This window comes from Vipera ursinii (genome assembly GCF_947247035.1).
Source record: "Vipera ursinii genome assembly, chromosome: 8".
Classification (NCBI taxonomy): Eukaryota; Metazoa; Chordata; class Lepidosauria; order Squamata; family Viperidae; genus Vipera; species Vipera ursinii.
The window spans coordinates 2976502-3002775 of NC_139519.1; the positions used below are offsets into that span (position 1 = coordinate 2976502).

General features: G+C 44.3%; 3 protein-coding genes across 4 annotated transcripts in view; 1 reads left to right on the top strand and 2 right to left on the bottom strand.

Annotated features, from left to right (window-relative positions):
• Window positions 1–11486, top strand: part of SLC4A5 (solute carrier family 4 member 5) — a gene marked incomplete at its 3' end in the record, with an annotated part of 60546 nt that extends 49060 nt beyond the window's left edge. Inside the window, exons 19-23 of the mRNA XM_083368436.1 lie at window positions 121–189; window positions 2070–2243; window positions 6917–7078; window positions 8320–8387; window positions 11318–11486. Coding sequence (XP_083224562.1) covers window positions 121–189; window positions 2070–2243; window positions 6917–7078; window positions 8320–8387; window positions 11318–11486 — 642 coding nt within the window. The remainder of the gene's footprint in view (window positions 1–120; window positions 190–2069; window positions 2244–6916; window positions 7079–8319; window positions 8388–11317) is intronic.
• The window catches only part of BOLA3 (bolA family member 3), a 460366-nt gene that overhangs the window by 427927 nt on the left and 6165 nt on the right, over window positions 1–26274 (bottom strand). Inside the window, exons 5-6 of one of the 2 annotated variants that reach the window (XR_014493187.1) lie at window positions 25283–25394; window positions 24307–24444 (exon numbers count right to left, since the gene is read on the bottom strand). The gene's annotated coding sequence lies outside the window, so the exon portion shown is untranslated. Of the gene's footprint in view, window positions 1–20422; window positions 20540–24306; window positions 24445–25282; window positions 25395–26274 lie in introns of those variants that run through there. The other variant, XR_014493188.1, reaches the window with a different exon arrangement.
• On the bottom strand, window positions 13064–22733 carry MTHFD2 (methylenetetrahydrofolate dehydrogenase (NADP+ dependent) 2, methenyltetrahydrofolate cyclohydrolase). The gene is made up of 8 exons (XM_083368589.1): window positions 21995–22733; window positions 20355–20539; window positions 19575–19697; window positions 19126–19278; window positions 18384–18491; window positions 17578–17670; window positions 17200–17325; window positions 13064–15426 (listed from the first exon to the last, which is right to left on the bottom strand). Exons 1-8 carry the CDS (start codon window positions 22231–22233, stop codon window positions 15287–15289), a joined length of 1167 nt encoding a protein of 388 aa, XP_083224715.1. The 5' UTR covers window positions 22234–22733; the 3' UTR covers window positions 13064–15286.

Below are 26274 nucleotides of genomic sequence, written 5' to 3' on the forward strand. Positions count from 1 at the left end.
GAGGACCACCTGTATCAGATTGCAGTTTTAAGTAGTTGATTTCTGAAAAGCAGGTTCACCTTTTGGAACTCAGCAATGTGTATGTGTCCCTCACCTGGCTGCTTGCTTTCTCTGCCGCAGTATATCCCCATGCCCGTCCTGTACGGAATCTTTCTCTACATGGGAGTGGCCTCACTCAATGGCATTCAGGTATGGATACAGGGGCTTCTGCTGGGAGCTTTGCATTTGTGCTGTCGGTCACCACTGAATTTCCATGCAAGAAGCCACCTTGCCAGATTGGGCTTCTTCCTGTTTTCAATTAGGCAGGAGGAAGAGAGTGAGACAAAACTGGACTTCAGATCCAAAGGACCCTTTTAAGAAACCAACCAATATCTTGAAAGAGTCGGAATCTGCTTATCTAACAATGGCCTTGGTGCCGGCTCTTTCTTCTGCCCTTCAAGGCCATTGCCTACACTCCCTACAGAGAGTGATCATTAGCAGATTTTCCTGATCCAGGAATAGGTGCAACAGGCTCTCCTGGCCATGGCTGCCATCTTCTCTTCAACCAGGAGCCATGAGTCCAGGGGGACCCCCAGCTGTCCACCAACTCTGTCAGAGCAGTGTTGTCCTGTCCAGAGTTATAGTTCGGAAGGTTCCAAGACATGGAAGACCCTACAACCCATAGCCAACCATCCTTGTCAGAGTTGAGCTGAAGGCTGCACTTCTCCATATATGCCTGAATAGCCTCCAACACTGAGAAAGCAACTTGACAGCCTTACATGGACAGGGACAAAGATGGATAACTAAAAGTCCAAGTGATCTGCTTCCTCTAGAGCCCTTTTTAATTGGCCCTGGAAATAATGAGGGCACAAGACAAACCCAGGCACTTGTCATTCTGGACAGTAACTTTCTGAATAATGGTTCGGATAAGCTACACAGAAGGTTTTGCACTCCTCCAGTTGTACAGCACAATATAAGTCTTTCTTAGAAAAGGGTCATCCAGTGGACCGTTCATAGCCTATTTCACTACCCAGAGTCAAAACTGTAAGAGACAATCTACTTTTTCAAGAAAAAAATTATGCTGTGGCTAGATTCATACTTTCTGCATAACTGATTTTTAAACCATAGTTCACTGAATAAAAAATAGTTGTTTAGTTCACACATAACTAAAACTACAATGGTTGGTTCCACTTACTGCAATATCGCCAAAACAAAACATATGGTTGTGTGCAATTCGTGAACCTAACCAGTGTTTTTAACTGTTACAATTGTTAGAAGATACAATTGTTGATCACACTGGAATTTGATGAGGGGTCCAAGAGAAAAACAGGGAAATATGGCAGATGGCAGATTAAACAAAGCTGTATCTATCCCAAAACTGGGTATGAATTCAACCTGAAAAGGATCATAAATTGAAATAATACATATGAACCTTGAAAAATCTGGATTATTTTCCCAGGGTTTTTTGGAGCATAGGCATTAAGTGCTCCACTTTTTCTCATTTGGAGTCACTGCTGGGTGCAAGTCCTACAGTCAGTGTGAATGGGGAACAGAGTTTTGTGGGCCTTTCAGATGAGATGTGGGCAGGATGCAAGGTAAGCAGGCCAGGATTTTGACCTTATAGATTGTGTGTGAGTGAGGGGGCTCCTCCCCTAACCTCATAGCTAATAAACCCCACTTGTGACACAGTCCAGAAGGACATTGTGGTACACCTCAACTTCACACAACACGGTAAGAAAGTAGAGAAGCACCTTATAAAAGTTTATTACTAGCATCATCTGTTTAAGGGAAAGAATTATAGCAATCAGGGATTTCAGCAGGATATGAGCAAGATTGATGGCAACCACAATGGAGAGCACAATCGAAGCTCTGCCTGTGTTTTTTTTTGTATGTGTTGTATGGGTAGATACTTCAGTTGCACTGATATGGCTGCCATCTTGACTTTTTAAGTCTTCAGACATTCTTGGTAAAAATCCTGTTTTGATGCACTTTCTTAGATGCAGCTGGTAACAGCATCTGTTTCTACTGCTTTCCAGTGCCTTTTGCCTGCAACCAGTAGTAATATTTCATTGGGTTTTTTCCCTTAATAGTTTTGGGAACGCTGCAAACTCTTCTTCATGCCAGCCAAGCACCAACCAGATTATGCCTACCTGCGTCACGTGCCCCTTCGAAAAATCCACTTGTTCACTACCATTCAGATTGTCTGCTTGGCCATCCTCTGGATCCTGAAATCCACCGTGGCAGCCATTATCTTCCCTGTGATGGTAGGCACCTCCATGTCATGTTACAACTTGATCTGGGGCCCAGTTCCACTTATAAATCTTGGTCCAAAAGTTGTGCTCTTTCGGGGTGATCCGCTCTTAAATCAATCAGCAGCAGCCTGAATCACGATTGATGGTCAATCAAGCAGAACAGAACCGGAAGGGACCTTAGAGGTCTTCTAGTCCAGCCCCCTGCTCAAGCAGGAGAACCTAGACCATCTCAGACAAGTGACTGTCTAGCCCAGGGGTCGGCAACCTCGGCTCTTTTATGACTCGTGGACTTCAACTCCCAGAATTCCTGAGCCAGCATAGCTGGCTCAGGAATTCTGGGAGTTGAAGTCCACGAGTCATAAAAGAGCCGAGGTTGCCTACCCCTGGTCTAGCCTCTTCTTAAAAACCTCCAGTGATGGAGCGCCGAAAACTTCTGGTGGGAAGCTGTTCCACTGGTTAATTGTCCTCACGGTTAGGAAGTTTCTCCTTAATTCCAGGTTGCTTCTCTCCTTGATGAGTTTCCATCCATTATTTTAAAAAAAAAAATAATTTTATTGATTCATCAAAATATAAAATACAAACAGAATTTTAAAAAAGTAATAGAGAATTAGAAAATGGGGGAGGTAAAAGAAAAAGAACATAGTGTAGGAAAAGAAGAAAAGAGAAAGGCACCAACCTCTGACTCTCTTTAACACAGTAGAAGATGACATTACATTCACAACTTTTGCTTTTACACAACAATATGCACGAACCACTTCTATAACAAAACACCTATCGGATTGACAAAAACAAAACCAAGTTTTTATTTTCTTTTTCACTGCAAGCACCAAATCTGGTAACAATTTCAAGACAAAAGCTAGCCTAAATGTATTCTTATCTTTGGATAAAAGTATCAGTTTAACCATCTCTACTTCACATTGCTGTGGGAGATAATATATATCTGATTCATATTAAAAGAATCCTCAGTAAGGATTCAATTTTTTTACCCTAAACGGAGAAAACACTTTCCCTAGTTTTAATATTTTAAAGGAAAGGTAAAGGTTCCCCCGCACACGCGTGCTAGTCGTTTCCGACTCTAGGGGCCGGTGCTCATCTCCGTTTCAAAGCCGAAGAGCCAGCGCTTGTCCGAGGATGTCTCCGTGGTCATGTGGCCGGCATGACTAGACGCCAAAGGCGCACGGAACGCTGTTACCTTCCCACCGTAGTGGTCCCTATTTTTCTACTTGCATTTTTACGTGCTTTCGAACTGCTAGGTTGGCAGAAGCTGGGACGAGTAACAGGCGCTCACTCTGTTACGCGGCACTCGGGATTCGACCTGCCAAACTGCCGACCTTCTGATCGACAAGCTCAGCGTCCTAACCCACTGAGCCACACCACGTCCCTTTAGGAAATAAATACATATTAGCTAAGAGGAATACTTTAGGTAGTATGTTATTTTTAATGCTTCTTTACTTTTGCTTTTCTTTCTTTCTACTGTTTTATCTATTTCTTAAAAGAAATGTAAAAGTGTGAGGTGGTTCATATGGAAAAATAGAGTTAAATTCTTAAATGTAATTAAGATAACATATCTACTTGCATTTTTACGTGCTTTCGAACTGCTAGGTTGGCAGAAGCTGGGACGAGTGACAGGCGCTCACTCTGTTACGCGGCACTCGGGATTCGACCCACCAAACTGCCGACCTTCTGATTGACAAGCTCAGCGTCCTAAATACTCAAATATTTTATACATAAGTGAAAACAGAACAAAACTAAAGCAAAAAAACCCCTTCATTTTAAACCCAAAGCACAAAACTACATCAGGGTTTTCACAGTTTTACAAAAGGAACAGACAAACAAACAAAGCTAAACAAAACAAAAAATCAAAAAAGAGGGTATATATTTACAAACCTATTGTATACATACAAAGCTACCTTAATACTTTCTTTCAATACATATGTCAAAACTTGTAAAAATCCATCCTAATTAAATCATTAAATTTAAGACACTCCCCCCAGCTGGTCTTCATAGAATGAGGGTTTTTTTTTTCTTCTCAAGGGTGTCACTTTTCTTCAAGGAGTTCTTGGCCTGTGAAGTCTCCATCTCTAAGACAACAACCATACTTTTCTTTCTCAAAAAAATCTCCACCTTGTTGATGTCCAGAAGGAAAAAGTCCCAAGCTTGCCTTCTTAAGAGTTGTAAATTTACTTTACACTCTTGTTTCAATTGCACTAGGAGGTTTTTATTCAAACCATCATCATAATAGAAATTGACATTAGCTTTCTATTCCAAAGGTACAGCTAGGTTATTTGAATTATCCAGCATTGGTAGAGTTGACACAGTGAGTTGATAGTTTCCTACAGTGGATTTGTAATGTATTGGGGTTTTTTCTTGTGTGCAAAGTTCACCTGTCTGTGATTGCTGCTAACGGTTGCCTGTGTACAGCTTGGGGGATTTAGCCAGACTTAGAGTCTCCTGCTCAGCCATTGGCTGATTTATGTAGGAACTGTAATACTTTGAACCTATTGGCTGCCACCTAGTGGCCATCCTGATATGGGTGCGGACTCTTCTGTTCCAGCAGCTCAATAAAGCATGTTCCTGTTTTTACCTGCTTGTCTTGCATCGTGCTTTGAACCAACGCAATACGTAACAGGATTGATAATCTTTTTTAATCTCCTCTGTATCACTGACACCTTTAGAGAATTTATTGTATATTTGATTTTCTGTATAGACTTTTGAAAAATGTTTTTTATCTCTTTAATAACAGATTCCAAATCAAAATTAGACGTCTCCCTCTAGTGGTCAAAAAAATGTTACTTCTTTCTTCCTTTCTTTTCTCTCCTTTCCTTTTTCTGGAAAATCGGAACATTTCAACCATCAACACCACCACTACAAAACTACAAATTATTTTAAATGTAGTAAATTAAAAGTCACAGCTTTTATCTTTATATTTCACCAGAAAAAGTATGCCACACTTCCTTCTTTTGACTGCCTTCAGCAACCCTTTTCAAAAAGGGGTACTAAGCTGTAGTTAAAGAGAGCCTCTTTTAGCTCATAAAGGTAATAAGCTCACAAATTGATTATGAAATGAAGGGCACGGCTTATTGTCGATTTGAAAAATAAATTCCATAATGGCTGTTTCATCCAACTCCGACGTGGTTTCTGCCCCGCCCTCCAGCAGCTTCAGCTCACCTGCTGTCCTGAAGCACGGCTTCTAAAACAGCTTGCGGTCTGATGCTGTTATCAAAGAATCTTGAGGCACTCCCTAATCCAGGAGGGTCAGATAAACAAGAAGAAGCCTGTTCTTTCTGTTGCTGAGTTGGAAAAATGACAGTCCAGAGAGATGAGTCTCTCAGGGCACGTCAGCTGCTGGCCATGTCTTCACCAGAAGTGCCTCCATTGTTTCTTGTTGTGCCCTCTGGTGCTTTGGAAAATAAGTTGACTGTCAGACGTCCAACTGGCAAATCCAAGAAAGGAACTCCTGGGACATTGTTCTTCCCAAAAGTACTATTTTTATTGAATACACTACATTGGTACAAACTCAGCTAAACCAGCTCTGAATTTCCTGCTCTAATACCCACATAATTAAACTTGAATTCCCCCTTTGACTGTCTCCTTCAGTCCATTGCAATGTCCAATCAACTATGCTCCTTTTTTATGGGAACTGCCTGAATCACTCAAACACCTGCAGCGTGACCTTGAAGGGAGGAACATTGTCTCACAATCTGCAGATGGATTCTTGGCATTCCATTCCCACCCCATGCAATTCAACCACCCCACTCCCAATTGTTGTCAAGTTGACAGTGGAGAAGAAACTAGGTGAAAAGGGAATCACTCTTGACATTGATTCCCCCCCCCTCGTTGTGGCAGCCCCTCAAATATTGGAATACTGCTATCGTGTCCCACCATAGTCCTTCTTTTCTCTAGACTGGCCATTTCCAAATCCTGCAACCATTCTTCACACGTTTTAATCTCTAGGCCTTTGATCATCTTAGTTGCTCTTCTCTGAACTTTTCCAACATCTTTTTTGTGGTGTAATGACCAAAAATGGTTGCAGTATTCCAGGTGTGGTCTTATTAAGGATTTATAAAATGGTACTAATGCTTCACATGATTTTGATTCTATGCCTGTTTATACAACTAAAGATTGTATTAGCTTTTTAGGCTGCTGCCATACACTGCTGGCTCTCATCTAAGTGATCATCCACTAGGACTCCAAGGTCCCTCCCACAGTGGCTGTTTTTGAGCCAGGTTTCACCTATGAAAGACTGAAAGACTAAAGGACCCATAGGTGTTTTTTCACAAGGCAATTGGACTGTCTTGTTTTTCTTTGAAGATGTTTCATTTCTCATCCAAGACGTTTCTTCACCCATATCCTTTTCCCAGAAAGCAATCCTTTGCACTGGATATTGAGATGTGACCAATAATTATATAATCAATGGTGGTGGCTGCAGGAGAGCACAATCTCTCAGCACAACAATGAGGAGTAATCGTTCTTTCTTGCTTCCAGGCCAGCTCATGTCTTATTTTGAGTACAATGTAATAAATCTTGCCCTTTCTCCTGTGCACCACACAATCCTTTTCAAGCACCAAATGGAGGGTGTTTGTAGCAGCTTGGAGGGGACGGCTGTAGCCCAGCCAAGGGACCTGCGAAATGGCTCACTATTGTGACCTAAGATACTTATTTTTATATTGTTTCTTGCCTTTCAGATTTTAGCTTTGATTTTAGTCCGGAAGATGTTGGATTTTGTCTTTTCCCAGCACGATCTGGCTTGGATTGATAACATTATTCCTGGAAAAGAGAAAGTGGATGACAAGAAGAAGGAAAAGAAAAAGAAAGGCCAAAGAACCGAGGAGGAGCACCCTGATGAGGTGTGTTAGAAACCCAGGGAGGGAGGGGAGGCCACTGGGTGGTATTTCTGCCTTGGCACAAGTGTCTGTCCACCTCACCTGGCACCAGGCCACACTCCTTGCACAGCATGCGAGGGATGACTCTAGCAAAGGAGCTAAGCTGCTTTTCTGAAAAGCAACACACTCAGGTTCTTGCCTATGAGAACCATTCTTCTTCCATAAGTAGACTTCCATTAATGTACAGCTGACCACTGATTATAGTCCAGTGCCTGTTCAATTCCAGACAGAGAATTGTTTGGATTGTTTTTCCCTTGGTGGGATGTCAGAAGAGCCTCCCAGCCCAGGTCAAGCAGCTAGCTGGTAGTTGGTATTTATTCATAACCTTAACCCTAACCCTAACCTGCTTCTACGCTCAGTTGTATGATTTAGAGCAATATGAGAACTAACCTATTCCAATTTGTTTTCTAATGGGTTGGCAGCATGCAGGTTCCTGTAAATCAGGGGTGTCAAACTGTCGGCCCACGGGCCGGATGCGTCATGGCGAAACCGCACCCACCCCACTGCCGGCAATGGGAAAAAAGTCATGATATGTCGCAATACGTCACGTGACTTGGCGAGTTTGACACCCCTGCTGTAAATCCTTTCAGTGGTACGCCTTCCAATCAGGTTCAAATATTGAAAACTTCTACCCAATGATGAGTCACATGATGAGTCTTAGGGAAAACCACGGGAGAGTTGAAAACCAAAGATCCTCTGGTCATGGGCATGCAAAATCACTCCAATTGTGCCAACTTACGTATTTGCATCAGATGTTTATTTCATTGCATGTTGTCATTTTGGCAGCACTGAAGTTTGATGCAGATGCTGTTAGTTCCAGCTGTTCCAGCAAGGCTTCTAATGAGAACATTCAAGTGGATGTGCCCCAGGCGGGTTAATGAAGGGGAGGAGCCTGGGCTGAGCATGAAAGTTTTGTAACTCTTCGCATATGTTTCAATCCTTGCTGTCTTTCCTCTTTCAAGACATCTTCACATCCTGAGTTTTGGACTACTGATTTTTCAGGCCTTGGTTCATCTGAGCTTTTGTGCAGCCATGGATTAATTTCCTTCCCCTTCAAATCTTCCTTCTGAGTGAGAGAGAATGCAGGAAAAGGAAGTTTATTGCCAATTGGTTTTGCCTTTTTCACCCTTCTCTCTTCTTCTCATCTCTTCACTGGCTGTTTTGTTTTTCCTTATCTTGACTTGCAATCTTATGTTTCCCTCCAGGAGAAGAATCTCCCAGTCGGAGTTTTGCATTCTGATTCCTCCCCTAACAATTCTGATCCAGATCACAGGTAATAAAGGTATTTCACTGAGTTTGCATTGGTTTTAATTTCTTTACAGCTCTCAGATTTACCAGTGTAGGTTTGTAGGTATCAAATTTTCTACAATAAAAGCAATAAGTTATGTCAGTTGTCAAGTATGTTGAGCATGAAATGGGGGTTCTTAAATTAGGGGGTCATTAGTAACTTAGAGGGACTCAAACTTTTTTTTTTAAGTCTTGACTCGGGAGTGATTGTCAAACCCAGACATTTATGGATCTTGCTTCCTTTACTTAAAAGCACAAGGATCCTAAAAACAATCAACAATATTGTATTATTGTAGTTATTCTAGTTATTACTAGAAATTTGCTTTGCAATAACATTATTTAGTTTTTATTCTTTTTGTGTCTTCATATCAGTGCTTTTCAAAATCTGATTCATAACAATATTTTTTCTTTTCTCCTCCTCCTCCTCCTTTCTCTTCCTCCTTTCTCCTCCTTCTCCAAAGTCACCCAACTGGCTTCATGTCTAAAATGAGATTAGAATTTGCAATTGCCCAATTTCTAGCTTTAATATCTACTGCACCAAACTGATTCTTCAATTTATTTTTTAAAATATTTATATGTACTGTATGTGTTAAAATCTACTTTGATGCCCAAACTATGAGGTTTTTTAACTTGCTTTGAGCACCAGTCTGGTGTAGTGATTAAGGCGTCAAGCTAGAAACCAGAAAATTGTCAGTTCTAGTCGCATGTTAGGCACAAAGCCATCTGGGCGATCTTGGGCCTGTCATTCTCTCTCGGCCAGGAGGAAGCAGGAGGAGAAGAACGCAAACCACTTCTGAAAATCTTGCCTAGAAAAATGCAGTCACCAGGAGTCAAAAAACTGACTTGAATCACAAAAAGAATGCTTTGATTAAAGCAGAAGTATTTCATTATATATTTGTTGCAATTGAAATAGGCGAAACATTTGGACATTGGCGATCCTTTTGTCCTGTGTACCAATAGTTGGGTTTGGCTTCTCTCAGAACGATCACGTCTCCAGCTGATAAACCTTCCAGCGTGGTGTATTTTTCCATAGCCTTCGGGGGGGCTGTGCACATGTTAGTGAAATTCAGCATTTTTATCTGTGCTTGTAAGGAATGCTAAATAAATAGTGATATACTTACTGCTACGAGAAGGAGAGCTGTGCTATGCTTATGCCTTTTAATACAATTGGTTAATTTGAGAAAGCACTACAGAGTGCCAGAGGAAGACCAAGTGACTGGTTGTTTAGTATTGAAATTTGTCTCAAATTCCATACAAAATCCCACTGCATTTCAAAATATTGAAACTGGAATTCATTAGAAGGCTTATATTTTTCTTACATTGTAAAAAAAGAAAAAGGCTTCCTAATATTTTGTATATATTAGCTAGCTATTCAGTGAAAGGGCATCTGTCAGTGAAGATTTATGTTCACTCACTTTACAGCAATCATTTCACGTACTCCTCTTCTAATTCTTCTCTTTTCCTCCTTTATTCATTGCCGGGATCCCAGCAGTTGGTTCTGTATAATTCTCCTCTTTCAGGACTGAACTCCAGCCTTCTTGTTAAAGCGACAAACATCCACTAAACCAGGGGTAGGCAACCTCGGCTCTTTTATGACTCATGGACTTCAACTCCCAGAATTCCTGAGTCAGCATAGCTGACTCAGGAATTCTGGGAGTTGGAGTCCATGAGTCATAAAAGAGCCGAGGTTGCCTACCGCTGCACTAAACCATCATAATAAATTTGTTAGTTTTAAGATGTCATAAAATATAGCTATGCTTTTAGAAATTAATGCTTTAAAAAAATAAGAGGGAGTATTTCTAAGTCAGCTATGATTCTTGGCAACTGCCTGGAAAAGTTCCTGCAGTTTTCTTGGCAACACTTCGGAAGTCGCTTTCCCTTGCTTTCTTCCTGAGGCTGAGAAAGAATAACTGGCTCAAAGCGAGACTAGAATTCACAAACTCCTGGTTTCTACCCTGGTAAATTTAATTACTACACCACATTGGTTCTCAAAAAGAGATTTAGAACATTGGAAAAAGTGGAAAAATGAGAATAGTAAAACGTAAATAGCAAGAAAGAGACAGGAAATGTCCTACACCAGTGGTGGCGAACCTATGGCACGCGTGCCGGAGGCGGCACTCAGAGCCCTTTCTGTTCGCTCGCGCACCACCAGCAGCAGGTCCATCAGGCCGCCACCAGCTGCCCAGAGCAGGAGCCCCGCCCAGCACAAAGGAGGCAAAGCAGCCAACTAGCAAGCCTGAGTAGAGGGGTAGAGCAGAGGTCACCAACCATCGTCAATTGGTGGACTGGAAGAAAAGGGAGGGGGAAGCATTTTACATGTGTGCGTCTGCGCACGGGGCCGTGAGCATGCAAGCACTGCAAATGGGGCAGAGCTAGTGGCTGCGTGATACTCACGGGCCCTGCCCCATTCTTATATGGTGCAGCGCCTTGTATCTGTACCCTGTGGCATGGAGGTGGCCATTTTTGCACCTTGCAGCATGGTGGCCCATTTTTGTGCCCCCAGGTTTTGCGTGCCAGAGGCGGCACTCAGAGGCGCCTCCCTGGCTCCCTCCTGAGGGCACCACAATGCTGATGCGGTCCTGGCACTTTGCGATAAATAAGTGGGCTTTTGGTTGCGGTTTGGGCACTTGATCTCTAAAAGGTTTGCCATCACTGTCCTACACTGTCTCAAAGTAAAGTGTAATTTAGAATTTATCTGAAAAGTTCTGGACCTGACTGGGAAAATTGCTTACTCTATTCAGGCACTGAGAGGAAAAAGCTTTACTAGGCAGTGGTTTCCATGCCGTGGCACAATTTTTGCCTGCCAGGTTAGAGAGAAATAAAGGGCAAAGAAAAAATATTGATCTTAATTGCCTTGACTACATCTTCTTGTCTGAGATAAGATTCCTAATTCCAATTCATTTGCCTTTCTTGTAGTATTACACTTCACTTGAAGATTTCCTGCCCATCTTCTCCTGCCTTTAGTTATTCTCGAAGCCCCGTCTGCACTGTGCCCCAGGTGAAGATAGAGATGGGATCCAATTATGAAGATACCGACACTGAGAGGCAGCACCCACAGGACATGGGCAGTGAAACTACGCTTTAGTGCCCACATGTCCCCCCCCCCATGTTGTAGACTCAGAAGTCACAGGATCATCCTGGGCCTTATCCATCACTAAAGAATTGAACATAAACCTTAGATGAGTTGTGGAACTCAAGCAGTGAGAAACCCAGAGATTTTTACTCAGACACTGTGGCAAAGATATTTCAGGACCCCAGAGTCTATGGGGTAAAGGAATTCCTTAGGCTGGAAGCAATTTTAGCTTATCAGATTGCATCCTTGTTGAACATTGTGATGATGAGATGTTCCCAGCATTCTGCAGCACCTTTTAAGTTGAACTTAATTCTGCGTTGCAACAGCCTGGAATTCAGTTGAGCCAGTTAGCTGAGCATTTAATCCGAGCCATAAAATCTCCCCTCTGATCTCTCACTGAGATTTTTTTGCAGACATTTCTTGACTAAAACTAAATTTCCAAGTAACAAAGCAGGTGTCAATCTCAAGCTATGATTTGAGAAAGTGGGTGGAACGCTTTCATCCCATCCATTGATTCCTACCAAATGGATGGAAGAATTGATCTGTAGTTTTCTTAATAAGAAAAAAAAACAGCTGTGTTGAAAATGTTGTGCTGCAACCCCCATGCCCCCTGCGGCTCTCTGTGGGTGCCTCAATGACCTTTACCTATGGAACCAAAATCTAACCAAGGAAAGAAAATTAAATTTACTGTTGCTGTCTTTTTTAACCAAAGCCCTATTTCTCTCTTCTCCAAAATGGATCCAATGATGAGCCAGCCATCAGCCAGCGGGAACTTGTTGCATTGACACCATGATGGCAACACAGTATTAGTGGCAAAACAGCCGGCACCATAAAATGTGAAGATACACATTTTTCTTATGGCATAGCAATGGAAGCAAAGTTGGACTTTGAAGAAGTGGGATAGATAAAATATTGACAATTTTGGATGATATTAAGACTCTTGAGAATATCATAATAGCAAGGAAAATAAACTAAGGAAGAAATCACCTTGAGGCAAAAATGATCAGCGAAAATTACCAAATTGTGGACACCTGAATCCTAAAGTTTTCCTAATGTAGAAAGTGAATGGACACAATTGCACCATTAAGAAACCACTAGTTTGAAGAAGGTAATACTAGAGAAAGTCTAGAACATACTATGTAATTACTAAGAATCAATATCAACTTCATGACACTTAATCCAACTTGTTTTCTTTTTCCTGGTGCCCATCCAAGTTTTGGAGCATTTCTGTTTGCTGATGACCAAAAAATAAACCAGTGTTTTTCATTGTGAATTAACATTTTAGCAGATCCCATTTCTCATTTCTGCCTTGATAATGTTCAGATTTAGGCAAGAGGAATTTTTCCAAATCCACCTGAACAAAAAAAATACATAATATTCTGTTGGCTCATAAGGCAAGTACCACACTCTGAGAAGGTATGTTTTCTTGTGTTTCTCTCATAAGACAGCCAGAAATTTTACTATAATTTTGCAATTGTGAACAAAGTGGGAAGTCCTGCTGTGATTTAAACTTTTATTTATTTGCATTAAAGAAAAACCAGAATTGAACCAATCTAGAATCTCCCAAACAAAATCCTTGGTTCTATATCTGAAATTACATCTTTTATTTCTTATTTTACAAATTTCATGTCCCTTTTTTAAAAAAAAATGGAATTGGAGGGTTTACAGGTATGTATAAAAAGAAACAATATCTCAAGCCGTGGTGGTGCAACTGTTAGAATACACTACTGCAGGCTAATTCTGCTGATTGCCAGTTCGATCCTGACCATTTCAAGGTTGACTCAGCCTTCCAAGGTGGGTAAAATGAGGACCGACCCAAACTCTGGGGGGGGGGGGCAACATGCTGTTATAAACCATTGAAAGTGCCTTAAAGCACTGTGGAGCGGCATATAAGCCTAAGTGCTATTGCTATAGCCTTAGAAAACTAGTCCTGCAAAAGTTCCTGACTCTTTTAGGATTAGATGCTCATCTTCCCTTTCCTGCTGACCTTGCCATGAACCTGTTTCCTAAACCACTTCAGAGGGCACATTCTCCTGATACTGCTTCCCGCCCCCTGCCCCCCGTCTGTTGCAGAGACAGCCTGGAATCCTCTTTTGTAACTCTGCTGCTAAAGGCTTCTCCTCCTCTTTCCATTCTGCCACCGAGTCATCTTTACTCATTTTTCTTCAGCAATTTTCTCCCAATAGGGTCTCCTATCACTTTCCTCTCAGGCAATTTTGACTAGAACTGGGCTTACCCAGGTTTGGGGGGGGGGTTTACTGAATTGGTCAAGAAACATCAATGCACCTAAATGCATGTGCATCTTCCAGATCAATATGCCCGTATCAAAGAGGGAGCAGTGGAGGTTTGGTCTCCCGTGCACATCAGCGCTCTCAAGACGGGAACTGGCTGGAGCAAGGATCAGTGAAGCGAGAGAAAGCAATGAGCCTGTCCACAGTACCGGCTTTTCATCATGTTGCCACATCATGCACCAATGCCCCTTTGGGGTTGAGCAGCTTGAGGGGCTGCGCAAACCAGTCACCCCCACCTAATGTTTGGTGGGACACCTGAGGGAGCAAGGCAAAGCTGCGGGTACCATCCCTGTCCTGACTGACAGCCCAGGTTCCCATCAAAAATCAAGCCAGACAAAAGAGAATTTCCAGTTTCCGCAGCCAGTGAAGCCAAGGGGTGCGGGAACCCCTGGAGTTACCTGTTCAAAGGAGAAAAGCATCCAGCTATCCTGAAAATCCTACATGAAATCCATGGCAAACATGGCCTGGCCTTAGGATGGGGACAACAAATTACGCTGACGCACTTTTCTGCCAATCCCGGGATGGCGGAAAAATCCATTAATTTGGCCAGAAGGAAATACACACGGCTCTGCAGCATTTGGATAAATACACGTTCCTTATTCCTGGTTACTAGAGCAGCAGTATGTGTGATATGTTCTAAGGCTTGTGCGACAGGGTGTCTAATTCACAGCTGCAGCCTTCTTCAGTCTGGACTGGAATCCCTAGAATGGGTTGGGCAGCTGCATAAAATCAAAGGGTATCTTTAATCCATCCAGGGGAGGGGTATGCTAGCCAGGGCCCTCGCAGCAGAGGGAACCTGCAATGTCGAGCAGAAAATGCCAATGCTTTCTCCCAGACTGCCAGCCACACCACAGCTAAGTTCAACCTGACAAAATATATGATGGAACGCAAGACTTTACAAGCAAATAACAATTGTTTTTATTCAGGTACATCCTGCAATATTACTACTTGCCAGATGAACACAAAGCAAGTTGGAATAAGCATGGAGAGCTGACCTTATTTTGTCTAAGCATCGTCAAGCTTTCAAGCCAATTCTTCCTTTAAAACAGGAAAAAATTGAGTATTGATCAGGCTATCAACTGCTTTGCTAGGCATTATCAAATATAAATATGGCTTTGTAGAAAATAGTAACCTCTGACTCCAGATTAGCTGCACTATAATCCTAATAAATAATTTATATCTTAGGTTCAGCCGAAGTTAGTCAGTTCAAGTGTATGTTAAAACATTTCTACTACAAAGACACATTTTTGGCCCTTTGTTACTCTTTCAGGCTGCCTACTTTCTCATTCAAGTTGCGTTCTCATTTCCTGCATTTCAGAATAGCAGTTTGAAAGGTTGGAATCATGTATACAACTGGCAGGAGCTGCTCTGCTTTGGAGGAAAATTGCTTTATATAAATATTGCAGAGCAGCTAGCCAAAACATTTCATCAAATAAATAAATACTCCATTGCTTCTAGGGCTTCTAGCCTATTGTTGGGAGGCAATCTGGAATGTCATTTTTGGCCACAAGAAGTCCATCATCAAGCACTGAAGGTTTCAAGATGCTGAGCTCTCAGCATTTTCTTGGCAGCAATGATGGTGTTTTTCATGAGCATAGCAACAGTCATGGGGCCGACCCCACCAGGGACTGGCGTGATGTAACTGGCTTTCTGTTTGACTCCTGAAAAAGGGGAAAGAAGAAATGCAGCATTTAGATGACAGGATCTAAGAATAACAGAACAATACTTGGAGGGTGGCTAGTCTAACCTCCTGCTCAAGCAGCCTCTTGGACAAATAAATATTCAATCTCTTCTTAAAACCTCCATTGATGGAGCACCCTGGAGGGAAGCTGTTCCACTGGTTAATTGTTCTCACTGTCAGACAATTTATCTTTAGTTCTAGGTTGGATGTCTCTTTAGTACTCTTCCATGTTACTTCTTGTCCTGTCCTCAAGTGCTTTGGAGAATAGGTTGACCCCCCTCTCCTCTCTGTGATAGACCCTCAAATATTGGAAGATTGCTATCATGTCCTGCAACCGTTCATCACATGCTTTAGTCTCCAGTCCCCTAATCATCTTTGTTGTTCTTCTTTGCACTCTTACTAGAGTCTCAAAGCCTTTTTGTGTGTGTCATGGTGACCAAAAGTGGATGCAGTATTCCAAGTGTGGCCTTAGTAGTGCAGTATACTTAACAGAATAAAAAAATAACAGAGTTGGAAGGGACCTTGGAAGTCCAACCCCGCTTGGGTAGGAAACCCTACACCATTTCAGAAAAATGGTTGTCCAATCTCTTTCTTAAAAACTTCCAGTGCTGGAGCATTCACAACCTGATTGTTGTCTCAGGAGGTTTCTCCTTAGATCTAGGTTGCTTCTCTCCTTGATTAGTTTCCATCCATTGCTTCTTGTTCTGCCTTCAGCTGCTTTGGAGAATAGGCGGACTCCCCCACCCTTCTCTGTGGCAGCCCCTGAGATATTGGAAGACTGCTATCATGTCACCCCTCGTCCTTCTCTTCATTAAGCTAGACATACCCAATTCTAGCAGCCGTTCCTTGTATGTTTTAGCCTCCAGTCTCCTAATCATCTTTGTTGCTCTTCTCTGTACTCTTTCTAGAGTCTCTTTTTTACATGGTGGTGACCAAACTGGATGCAGTATTCCAGGTGTGGCCTTACCAAGGCATTGTAAAGTGGTATTAACACTTCACGTGATCTTGATTCTATCCCTCTGTTAATGCAGCCTAGGACTGTGTTGGCTTTTTTGACAGCTGGCTCATATTTAAGTGATTGTCCACTAGGACTCCTAAAACCCTCTCACAACTACTGCTGTTGAGCCAAGTACCTCATATTCTATAACTGTGTAAAACCTTACTTTTCTTGCCTGTGTAAAACCTTACTTTTCTCACCACTGAACTGCATTGCACTGAATTTCTGAATTGCAAGAAAGTCCCTTGTCTTGTAACTAAGTTTCCCGCTAATAGAATATCCTTCTGCAACAGCCCTCCCCCTTTTCACAATGGCCTCCAGCTTTTGTTAGGCTCCAAATGATACACACTTCTTCTCTGAACACTTGCCCTGAACTACTGAAATAAGATCACATACAGAGATCCACAATAAATTTCCAAATTGCCTAACCTGCCAAAAGCTTTTCCCAATACAGAGAGATCCAGTATAAAGTTACAGGAAAGAACTACAGGCTCTGGGGACAAAGTATTTACTAGTTAAGTTATATTACCACCAACTTCATTTTCTGCCATTTGGAAAAGTAATGCAAGTTGTCCAAAGATTCGCCGTCTAACTTGCCCAAAACTACATCTTACCTTCTGCCTTGGAGTGAGCTTGTAGAGGCAGGTGACATTACAGCTCCAGTAGCTGAAACTGGCCACCAACATCCTCCTGTCAGAATGCAGCCACAAATCTTCAGTCAAGAAGGGATTTAGACCTTACAAATCAATTGCCTACCTTCAAAATCCACGTCTCCAACAAGTTTTGGCTTGGCGGTGACAGGATCCTGGATTCTGTTTATGCCAACATCGATTACAGCAGCTCCTTCTTTGATCATATCAGCTGTAATCAGATTGGGAATGCCTGTAAGTTAACAAAACAGTTAATGTAAGAAACTACCATGGTTTGCTTCCTGAATTGAAAGAAAGATAGAAAACGCAGATCCACGGCCAGGCCTTTGTTTTGGGACCCCTCCCAGGAGGCTCCGCATTGCTTCCCAGAATGCAGCAGGATCCCTGCCAAGGGCTTCCTAGCACTGTCACTTGGGGGGTCAACAGCTTCCCCCAGGAAGTTTTTTTCAACTTTCTTTCCCAAACAAGCCGTTCAAGATCTTACCTGCAGCTGCAACCACAATGTCAGCAAGGATTGTGTGCTGTTTGAGCTGCTCTTTTGGAGTGTAGCGGTGAGAAATTGTTACCGTTGCATCCCCTAAAAATAATAAAATACAATAACATAATAAAAATAACAATAACGATGGAGCCATTTACTCTGGACCCATTTAATAGCCATACAAAGCAGAAATGAACGAAGCTCACGTTTGCTAGAGAGCCTGAAAGTTTTGCAAACCACTTGCTAAATTCCTGCATCATAATCGGCAGCAGTAGCAACTAAAATAGATGCTAGGATCAAGATCTGGGATGGTTTGGGATGAGAGGACCATAAATTCTGTCCTGCTCAAAACAACTCTTGGACTAAGCAATCCAGCTTATAACAGGAAGCCCCTCGGACCAGGCTACAGTTGAGGGATCTTGCGGGTTTGCACAGGCCTGAGAAGACAACTCATCCCAAGAGATCAAAGTGCAGGGATAGCAGCCTGCTCCCCCCCCCCCCCGCAAACTGGCCATTCACGTCTGCCCTCCTGTTCAGAGGGCTCTTGATTCCAAGAACCCAGCGCCTTGGAAATGCGACAACACAAAGACACAACTCCCTGCTCTCTGCCTGCTTTGACTTTTAGGCCGCAATTTAATTTAATTTTAATTCCATTTATATCCCGCCCTTCTCCGAAGACTCAGGGCGGCTTACAAGCTTAGCAGTTACAAGCTGGCTCCTTGGCCATGTCACCCCTCCTGAAAAGTGCCTCCACGTGCCACAATGAGGACAAACACATCTCAACTGTGCGTTAGCCCCTCTGCACCCCTCACCTCCTGGGCGCTCGTGCCGTCCGTCGGTGTGGAGCAGCATTGCAATGGGCATGCCAACGTTCTTGGATCGCCCAGCCACCACGACGTTCTTGCCCAGGGTTGGGATCCCTGCAACAAAGCATGCAAAGAAGGCCCTCCTGAGAATGTCCCCATCAGGAGGAGAAGCAAGACCAACAGCGTACAGGGAGTCCTCGACTTACGACCACAACTGAGCCCAAAATTTATGTTGCTATGTGGGAAATCCGTTTGAGAGAGTTTTGCCCCATTTTACAACTTTTCTTGCCACATCTTTTAAATGAGTTACTGCAGTTGTTAAACTAGTAACCGTGTTTTCTTAAGGGAAACTGGCTTTCCCACCGACTTTACCTTCAGGTGGTGGGAAAAAAGGATGACTCCAGGACGCTGCAACCGACATAAATAGGAGTGTCAGTCATCAAGCATCCAAATGTAAATCAGGCGACCCTGGGGACGCTGCAACGCTCTTAACTTTGAGAAATAGTCATAAGTTCCTTTCAGTGCCGTTGTAGCTTTGAACAGTCACTAAGCGAACTGCAGTAAGTCGAGGACTACCTGTACTCCACAGTTCTTTACAGGAGTCTGAGTGGCTTTCAGGGTGAACCCTGTTGCCCCCCCCCCCCAACAATCTGGGTCGTTTTACTGGCCTCAGAAGGATGGAAGGCTGAGTCAGCCTGCAATGCTGCATTCTGTCCACTGTGCCGCAGGATCTGAACCCTGACCCTACCTGTCCTCTTGATGATCTCCCACACGCCCCAAGGCGTGGCGGGCAACATGGAATACTGGTCCAAGCACATGCGGCCTACATTCACCACATGGAATCCGTCCACATCCTTCTCAGGGTTCACAGCATTGCAGATCTTTCGCTCGTCAATATGCTCTGCAAGAAAGGGAAGGCCCTCCGTGTGACGGATCTCGTATGTCTGACCACAGAATGGGACACCGGCAAGGAGAGTTAACCACACGTGACAGTCTTCCTTAAGAAGAGTGCAAAATGTTGCCAGATGCTAGGAATTAGTCTGCAAGAGGGTTACTGCACAAAGTGCAATTGACTGGACTTGCAAAACTCAGAAGGGACAGGGCACCTCACAGTTCAACTCGGGGCATTCCAAAGGTCAGGAATGTCCGATACAAATCCACCCCCCCCCCCAAAAAAAAAACCCAGGACTTGCTCACCTGGTAAAGGAAGCTGCACAAGCAAGCCATCGACGTTGTTATCGTGGTTTAGTTTGACAATTAAATCAAGCAGCTCCTCCTCTGTGACCGAGGCCGGTTTGAGGATTGTCTCACTACTAATTCCTGCAAGGAACAAATGCAATATAAGGAGATGGAAGTTACTCGAAACACCAGTTGGTGTGGCCCAGAATAGAAGAGGCTGGCAACATGCAATTCGGGAACACCTCTCAGCAGCTGTCCCGAGATCCTCCTTTAGGACCGCAGTCCTAGCTGCTGCGACCACGTCTACCGTTGCAGGAACAACCCAGAGAGCAGCTTTGAATGACAAACCCTCCTGCAAGGTCCATCCTCATCTGCCGTAAAACACTGAAGGGCCTGAAATATCCTGTCCAGTTGCTAAATTATGTTTCCCAGCTGTAAGACTTTGGAATCACTACCAAAGTAGGAGAGTCCAACTCTGATTGAGATTTATACTGCATTGGGTTGTTTTATGATCTGGGCTTGAACTGTTCTAAAATCTGCACGTTACACTTGCTGACTCTGACGTGAAGCTGCAGCACCAGTCCGTCTCCAAGAGGAGGGGGCAGATGAACCCTCCAAAGACAACCTCACCCTTTCTTCCTCTGAAGAGCAGCCCCACAGAACCGCTCAAGCAAGCGCTGCCTGGCAGAAGCCCAGAGACGTGGTGGGCAGACACCCCAGAGTTAGCCTACCCCACTCCCTACAGCGAAGAAAGAGCCTCAACGGCTAGCTGGGAAAAGTCAGCTCAGGCAAACTCACCCACGTCAGCGGCTGCTCGGGTCTTGTTCAGCACATAGGAGTGGCTGGCGGGGTTTTCTCCCACTAGAACCACGCTGAGATGGGGCCTTTTGTGGCCAGCAGCAACCCACTGTTCCACTTCGTGGCAGGCTTCTTGCCTAATCTGCCGGGCCAGCTTCTGTCCAGAAATGACAACTGCTTCATTCCTGCAAAGGGGGAGCTCTTCAGACTTGCCAGAATCGAGCCTCGGTTTTCCTAAGCAGCCCAGGCCTTTTGTGCGCACTGTCCCCAGTTGACAAACACGGGGCCAGATAAAGGTAATTAAATATTTAAAGTAATTAAATATTTAATTACCTTTTAATTTTTGTAACTCTGTGTTTTATTGTTTGCCCTGTACACCGCCCTGAATCCTTCGGGAGAAGGGCGGTATAGAAATATTAATAAATTAAATTAAATTAAATTAAAATTAAATTAAAGCGAATGCACCCGACGCTCACTCCGAAGTCGCTTCTCTGCAGGGGGAGGCCACACACAGCCCCTCAGCAGGAAGAAGGTGGCGGCTGCCCAACTTCGGAGCTGCGCCCCAACCGGGTGGCCGGAGCCAGGACGCCCAGGAACCTCCCTCTGAGGCTGTCGGGTACCACCTTGCACAGCCTGTGGCATCCTAGGCAGAGACGGCTGAGAGAGATCTGAACTAGGGGCGGGAGGCTCTGATGTTTGGTTTCTCCTGGTACCAAACGTCCTCTTTGCTTTCTCTACACCAGGGGTAGGCAACCTCGGCTCTTTTATGACTCATGGACTTCAACTCCCAGAATTCCTGAGCCAGCCAAGCTGGCTCAGGAATTCTGGGAGTTGAAGTCCATGAGTCATAAAAGAGGCGAGGTTGCCTACCCCTGCTCTACACCCTTCACACGGGAGTCTTACTAGAGCTTTGCGCTCTCTCCTTCTGAGGTTTCCCAAAGCTGCTCTGGCCACTGAGCACCCTGTTCAACCAAGCTGTTCAACCAAGTCAGGGACTTGGGCGCTCCTCAGCTTAGAAGGCCTGGCAAGGCTTTCAGACGACCCCATTACTCGAGGGGGCAAACTGTGGCGATCAGAGCTCGCTTCTTACTGGGCCGTCGAGTTGATCTCCTGGCAAAAAGCGCGCGAGCCAAGCGACCCGCCCGGGCTGCGCGCCTCCTGCTTTCGGGACAACGAGCTCCCCACTCGCAACTAGGCTGCCGACGTCGTCCTGCACCGACGCGGTTTCCGCGGGGGCGAGGAAAGGGAAAGGCCCGCCGGGGGGCTCCGGGGCAGGGCGCGCAGCCCAGGCAGCGAACGGGGGGAGCTCCGAGCCGGCGACCTTTGCCCGGGTCTGGGACCGGCACCCAGCAGCCGCAGCCGGCTTCGGGCAGGACTCGGATCCGCCGGGCAGCCCGCTGCGGGTTCCCCTCCCGGCCCGCTTCCTCAGCCGGGGGGGGAGGGGGGGCGGGCGGTGCAAGCGGCCCGCAAGATTTCATCAGCCTGCAGCGCGGCGAGCGGCCGCTAGGGGGCCCGGCGCGCTCCCATCCTCCGCCAGCCCGGCGCGGCTCCGGCACCCAGCCGCCGAAGGAGCGGGAGCCCCGGGCGGCGCCCTCCGGAGGCTCTCCCAGCGGAGCCCGAATCGCAGCCCCTTCGCTTACCTGGCAGCCGTCAGGTGCAGCCGGCGCGCGGCCCTCGGCAGGCGTCTGCAGCCGCAGCCCCAGCCCCGAGCGGCCTGGGCGGAGACTCGGAGGAGCAAGCGCGGGGAGCCCAGGGGCGCCATAGCACGAGCCGCACGTAAGCCGCGGCGGAGGAGGAGGAGAAGGAATGGCTGAAGGCGGGGGGGAGCCCCCTTATAACAACTCCGTCGGGCGACTCCGCCCCGCCTCCGCGGCGCCATTGGCTGAACGGGGAGACGGCTCTTGCGCAGCTGATGACGACCGCGAGGAACTCGGCGATTGGCGAAGGGAAAAAGTGACGCGGCCGACGGATCGACGAGGACAAAAGGCGGGTCGAGGAGGTCGCCGTGAATTCCGATTTGCCAAGCGGGGCAAGCGCCGGGCTGATTGGCTCGTGGTCCCCCCCCTCCGCCCCCGCGCAGCCTGAGTTTGAGCTGAGGGAAAGAGGCTGCTCTTACGGGCGAGGCTCCCGAAGGTGGACTAGCCGCGCCCGGGATACCCCGCGGGGGTCTCGCGTGCTAAGTGATTTGCTGTCTACAATTTACAAAGGAAATTACCCGGAAGATTTCTAAGGCTGCCTTTACAAATCGACGCTGACTTTTAGTGTTAACGATTTTTTCAAAATGTATAAATTGTTTTGCAGTTTCTTGTAAAAATGTTTTTCTCGGAACGTATTAAAATAACTAATTCCTAACCCTTCTTTCGCCTTCTGAAAAAAGGGACAAGATTTGTCCTCCTCGACCTATCGATGCTCCAAGAGTTCCTAAAGATAATAGTATATATAAACTTTAGCCATACCAATCAAGAAAACAATATTACTAATAGCAAATGACAGTGGGTAAAACCTTGAAAAATATAATAAATTATTGCACCAAAAACACAGTAACTACCTAAGTTTGGCAACATTCCTAGATAAAATGGTTTTTAAAAAGGCTTAAATTTTCACACATACCATTGTTTCAGATCAGATAAAGCCTTCCATTTTCTTTTAGCCAGAACTCAAGTCCCAGAAGTCCAGATGGTAAATTCAAAATATTTGAAATATAGCTAAGAAAAGCATAACTATCTTTGTTACACAAATGATCAATTCAGAACCATAGTAACAATTTTATTAATTGTAGTTCCAAATGTGGCAAGAATTTATTTATTATTTATTTTATTTTAATTCCATTTATATCCCGCCCTTCTCCGAAGACTCAGGGTGGCTTACAAGCTTTTACAATTAAGTCAAATCCAATAATGGGACAAGTTCAAATTACTTCTAGCTCCTAAATTGCATATCAAGCAAAAATTAGCATTATTAGCATTATCACTATTGAACGTTCTCTGAGATATCAAATGTACTCAGTTTATTAACTTTAAGATCAAGGAAGTTAACTTCTTGTCCTTTAAAAAACAACCTTTCACTATTTATCTGGATTACCATAAATGGTGCATCAATTGTTAGTTTCATCAACTTCCAATAAAAGGGTGACTGGTTTGAAGCAGCAGCTGATTCTTCCCAACCCATGAAAGCTTTTAGTAACAGCTACGCAATCTGCATCAAACTGCTGAAATCACAAATGTTCAGGCTGAATAATTTCCCCCAAAGCACTCTGGGATCAGAAATTTTGTCATTCTCTGAAAATGTGAAAAAGACATTTCCTCAGCACCCTGTTGACCAAAGTAGTAGAGTTGCAAGAGGCCCAGTTTAGCTAACAAACAATATACTGGAGTTATTTTCATAAATGGTCAAAATTGAATCTTTAGCCCGTATCGGTACTTTCCAGTCATGGCGCATTCAGTGTTGACATTCTAAACTATCCCCACAAATCATTCAAGGTCAGTAGGTACTGTATCCCATGACTACTTTTCCAGAAGCTTTAGTCAGAATCCTGCTCCTCTTCATTGCCAAGGGAACTGCACTTCCTTTCCTACAGATAGTGAGCAGCTGCTAAGCTATATCCTTTCCTTTTATACTGAACCCACATAAAGAAGCTCTTTAGAAAGGGAAGTTTTTGAATTTGCATGACACCAAGCTGGTGGGAAGAGCAACCATTCCAGAAGATAGGCTCAAGATCCAGAAGGAACTCAACAGACTTGGAACACTGACCCCTATCTAACCAAATGAAATTCAAGGGTGAGAAAGGTACGGTTTTACACTTAGGCAACTACACAGGTACAGAATAGGTGGTACCTGGTTCAATAACATCTAGGAGTCCTAGTGGACAATCACTTAAATAAGAGCCAGCAGTGTGCTGCAGCAGCCAAGGAAGCCAATAGAATCCTACGGTGCATTAACAGAGGGATAGAACCAAGATCACGTGAAGTGTTAGTACCGCTTTATGATGCCTTGGTAAGACCACGCTTGGAATATTATATTGTTTTGGTTGCCACAATATTGATGTTGAGATCAGTATTGATATTGATGTTGATATTGAAATGTTGAGTCTCTAGAAAGTGCAGAGAAGAAAAAGACGATTAGTGGGCCGAAGGCTAAAACATAGGAAAAAAGGTTGCAGGAATTGGATATGTCTAGTCTAATGAAAAGAAGGACATGATAGCAGCGTTCCAATATCTGCCACAAAGAAGAGGGGATCAATCTTGTCCAAAGCACCTGAAAGCAGAAGAAGCAGCAATGGATGGAAAGTAATCAAGGAGAGAAGCAACCCAGAACTAAGGAGAAATTTCCTGACAGTGATAATAATCAGTTGGACAACGTGCCTTCAGAAATTATGGATGCTCCATCACTGGAGGTTTAAAAGAAAAGAATGCACAGCCATTTGTCTGAAATGGTATAGGACCACCTGCTTGTGCAGGGGGTTGGACTAGAAGACCTCCAAGGTCCCTTCTAACTCTATTATTCTGTTATTCAGTTTGTCTTGCTTTGCTGAATTCTACACCATGCCGGAGGAAAACTTCACAAACATGAATAGTTATCCCTGTGAAGCAGTTCCATCTTGTTCCATTGAAAGAGGTAACAAAGCACCATTATAACTAAGATCCCAGCAGATTAAGGGGTAAGGAACCTGGTGACCGCTGGTGCACTCTTAAGCACCAGCAATCATGGCTGAAACTGCAGATGCCATGCCCCAGTCCCAATTTGAGAACTATACATCGACCCAAGAGCACTCACATCTAAAGCATCAGATTTAAAAACCCATCTCCAAAACCCCATTTCCAAACCCATTGTCCTCCAGAGTCTGAGGGGTTATCAGACCTGAAATCCAGTTAATCTGGATTGGATCACACTGTTGCTATCAGGATTCTAATTGTCACTATTCAACTTACGATAGTGAAGCAAAACCTCGGAAGGCCTGTCATGGTTTGGTCCAGATGAATTTGTTTTGACAAACACTGTTCTGGAACTGATTATATCTTTTCTTGCCGGCAAAGGAGAAATCTGGAATTCATAGTGAATGCAATTAATAGGCAAGGATGTTTCCCAGTATAAAATGTGACATGATTCTGTATAGCTTCTACAAATGTCAACATTGTACAAAATCAGCGCTTGTGAGGAATATGTTTGTGCTGTGCTGGTTTATTTTGCTAGAATGAGTCTTCATGCTGAATCTATAAACTACTAAAACTCTTTGTGTCTGTAACCTTTAACGAGGTGAAATGGTGCATCATAAGGCAACAGTTTATGAGCTAAGATACCTCAGATAGGCCAAGTTACAGAATGCATCCAAAATCTAGGATCCATGACTTCTGCGAGATTGAAATTTAGCCAATTAGTGGTCACTTCAGTGATGCCATGCTGCTGTGCCACTGCCTGGAGGTTCAGTAGCCCATTCCTACCCCAGCTGTCCAGAGGCCAGGCAGAAGACTGGCCCCTCCTTTGGCTGCTGAAGATCAGGTAGACTGCTCCTGCCCTAGCTCTCAGGAGCCTGGGCAGACTGTTCCAGCACTCAGCCATGGCCAAGGTGGTAGATAGTCAGAAGTCACTCCTGCTCCCGCTGCTTTTTTGGCCCTTGGTCATTCCGTTTCTCTGCTTAGGTAAAAAAACAAAAACCTTTGAAATGATGACCCAACAGGTCATGGATTGTTTAATTACAGATGAAATCAAAGGAAGATTCTTTTTTCATTGTACTAAGGACCAATGTGGGTGTCAGGACCCACCACAACCCACATCTTAGGAAAGAAGAACTCTTGGAGACAGGATGGTCCAAACAGGAACTTTTACTAAAATATGATAGTGGATAATCTAGACAAGATCTGGAAACTGTGTCGCAGATTGATACTTTTAAAGTGTCCCCGAGTAAAAACCCCTCCCCTCAGTC

Excerpts from the sequence above, each read along its gene's own strand:
- MTHFD2 (XM_083368589.1), bottom strand. The coding sequence starts at position 22,233 with ATGGCGCCGCGGAGGCGGGGCGGAGTCGCCCGACGGAGTTGTTATAAG. Across the intron at positions 18,492-19,125 it reads GGAGATCATCAAGAGGACAG|GGATCCCAACCCTGGGCAAG; the intron begins GTAGGGTCAGGG and ends GCTTTGTTGCAG. Across the intron at positions 17,326-17,577 it reads CATTGTGGTTGCAGCTGCAG|GCATTCCCAATCTGATTACA; the intron begins GTAAGATCTTGA and ends GTTAACTTACAG.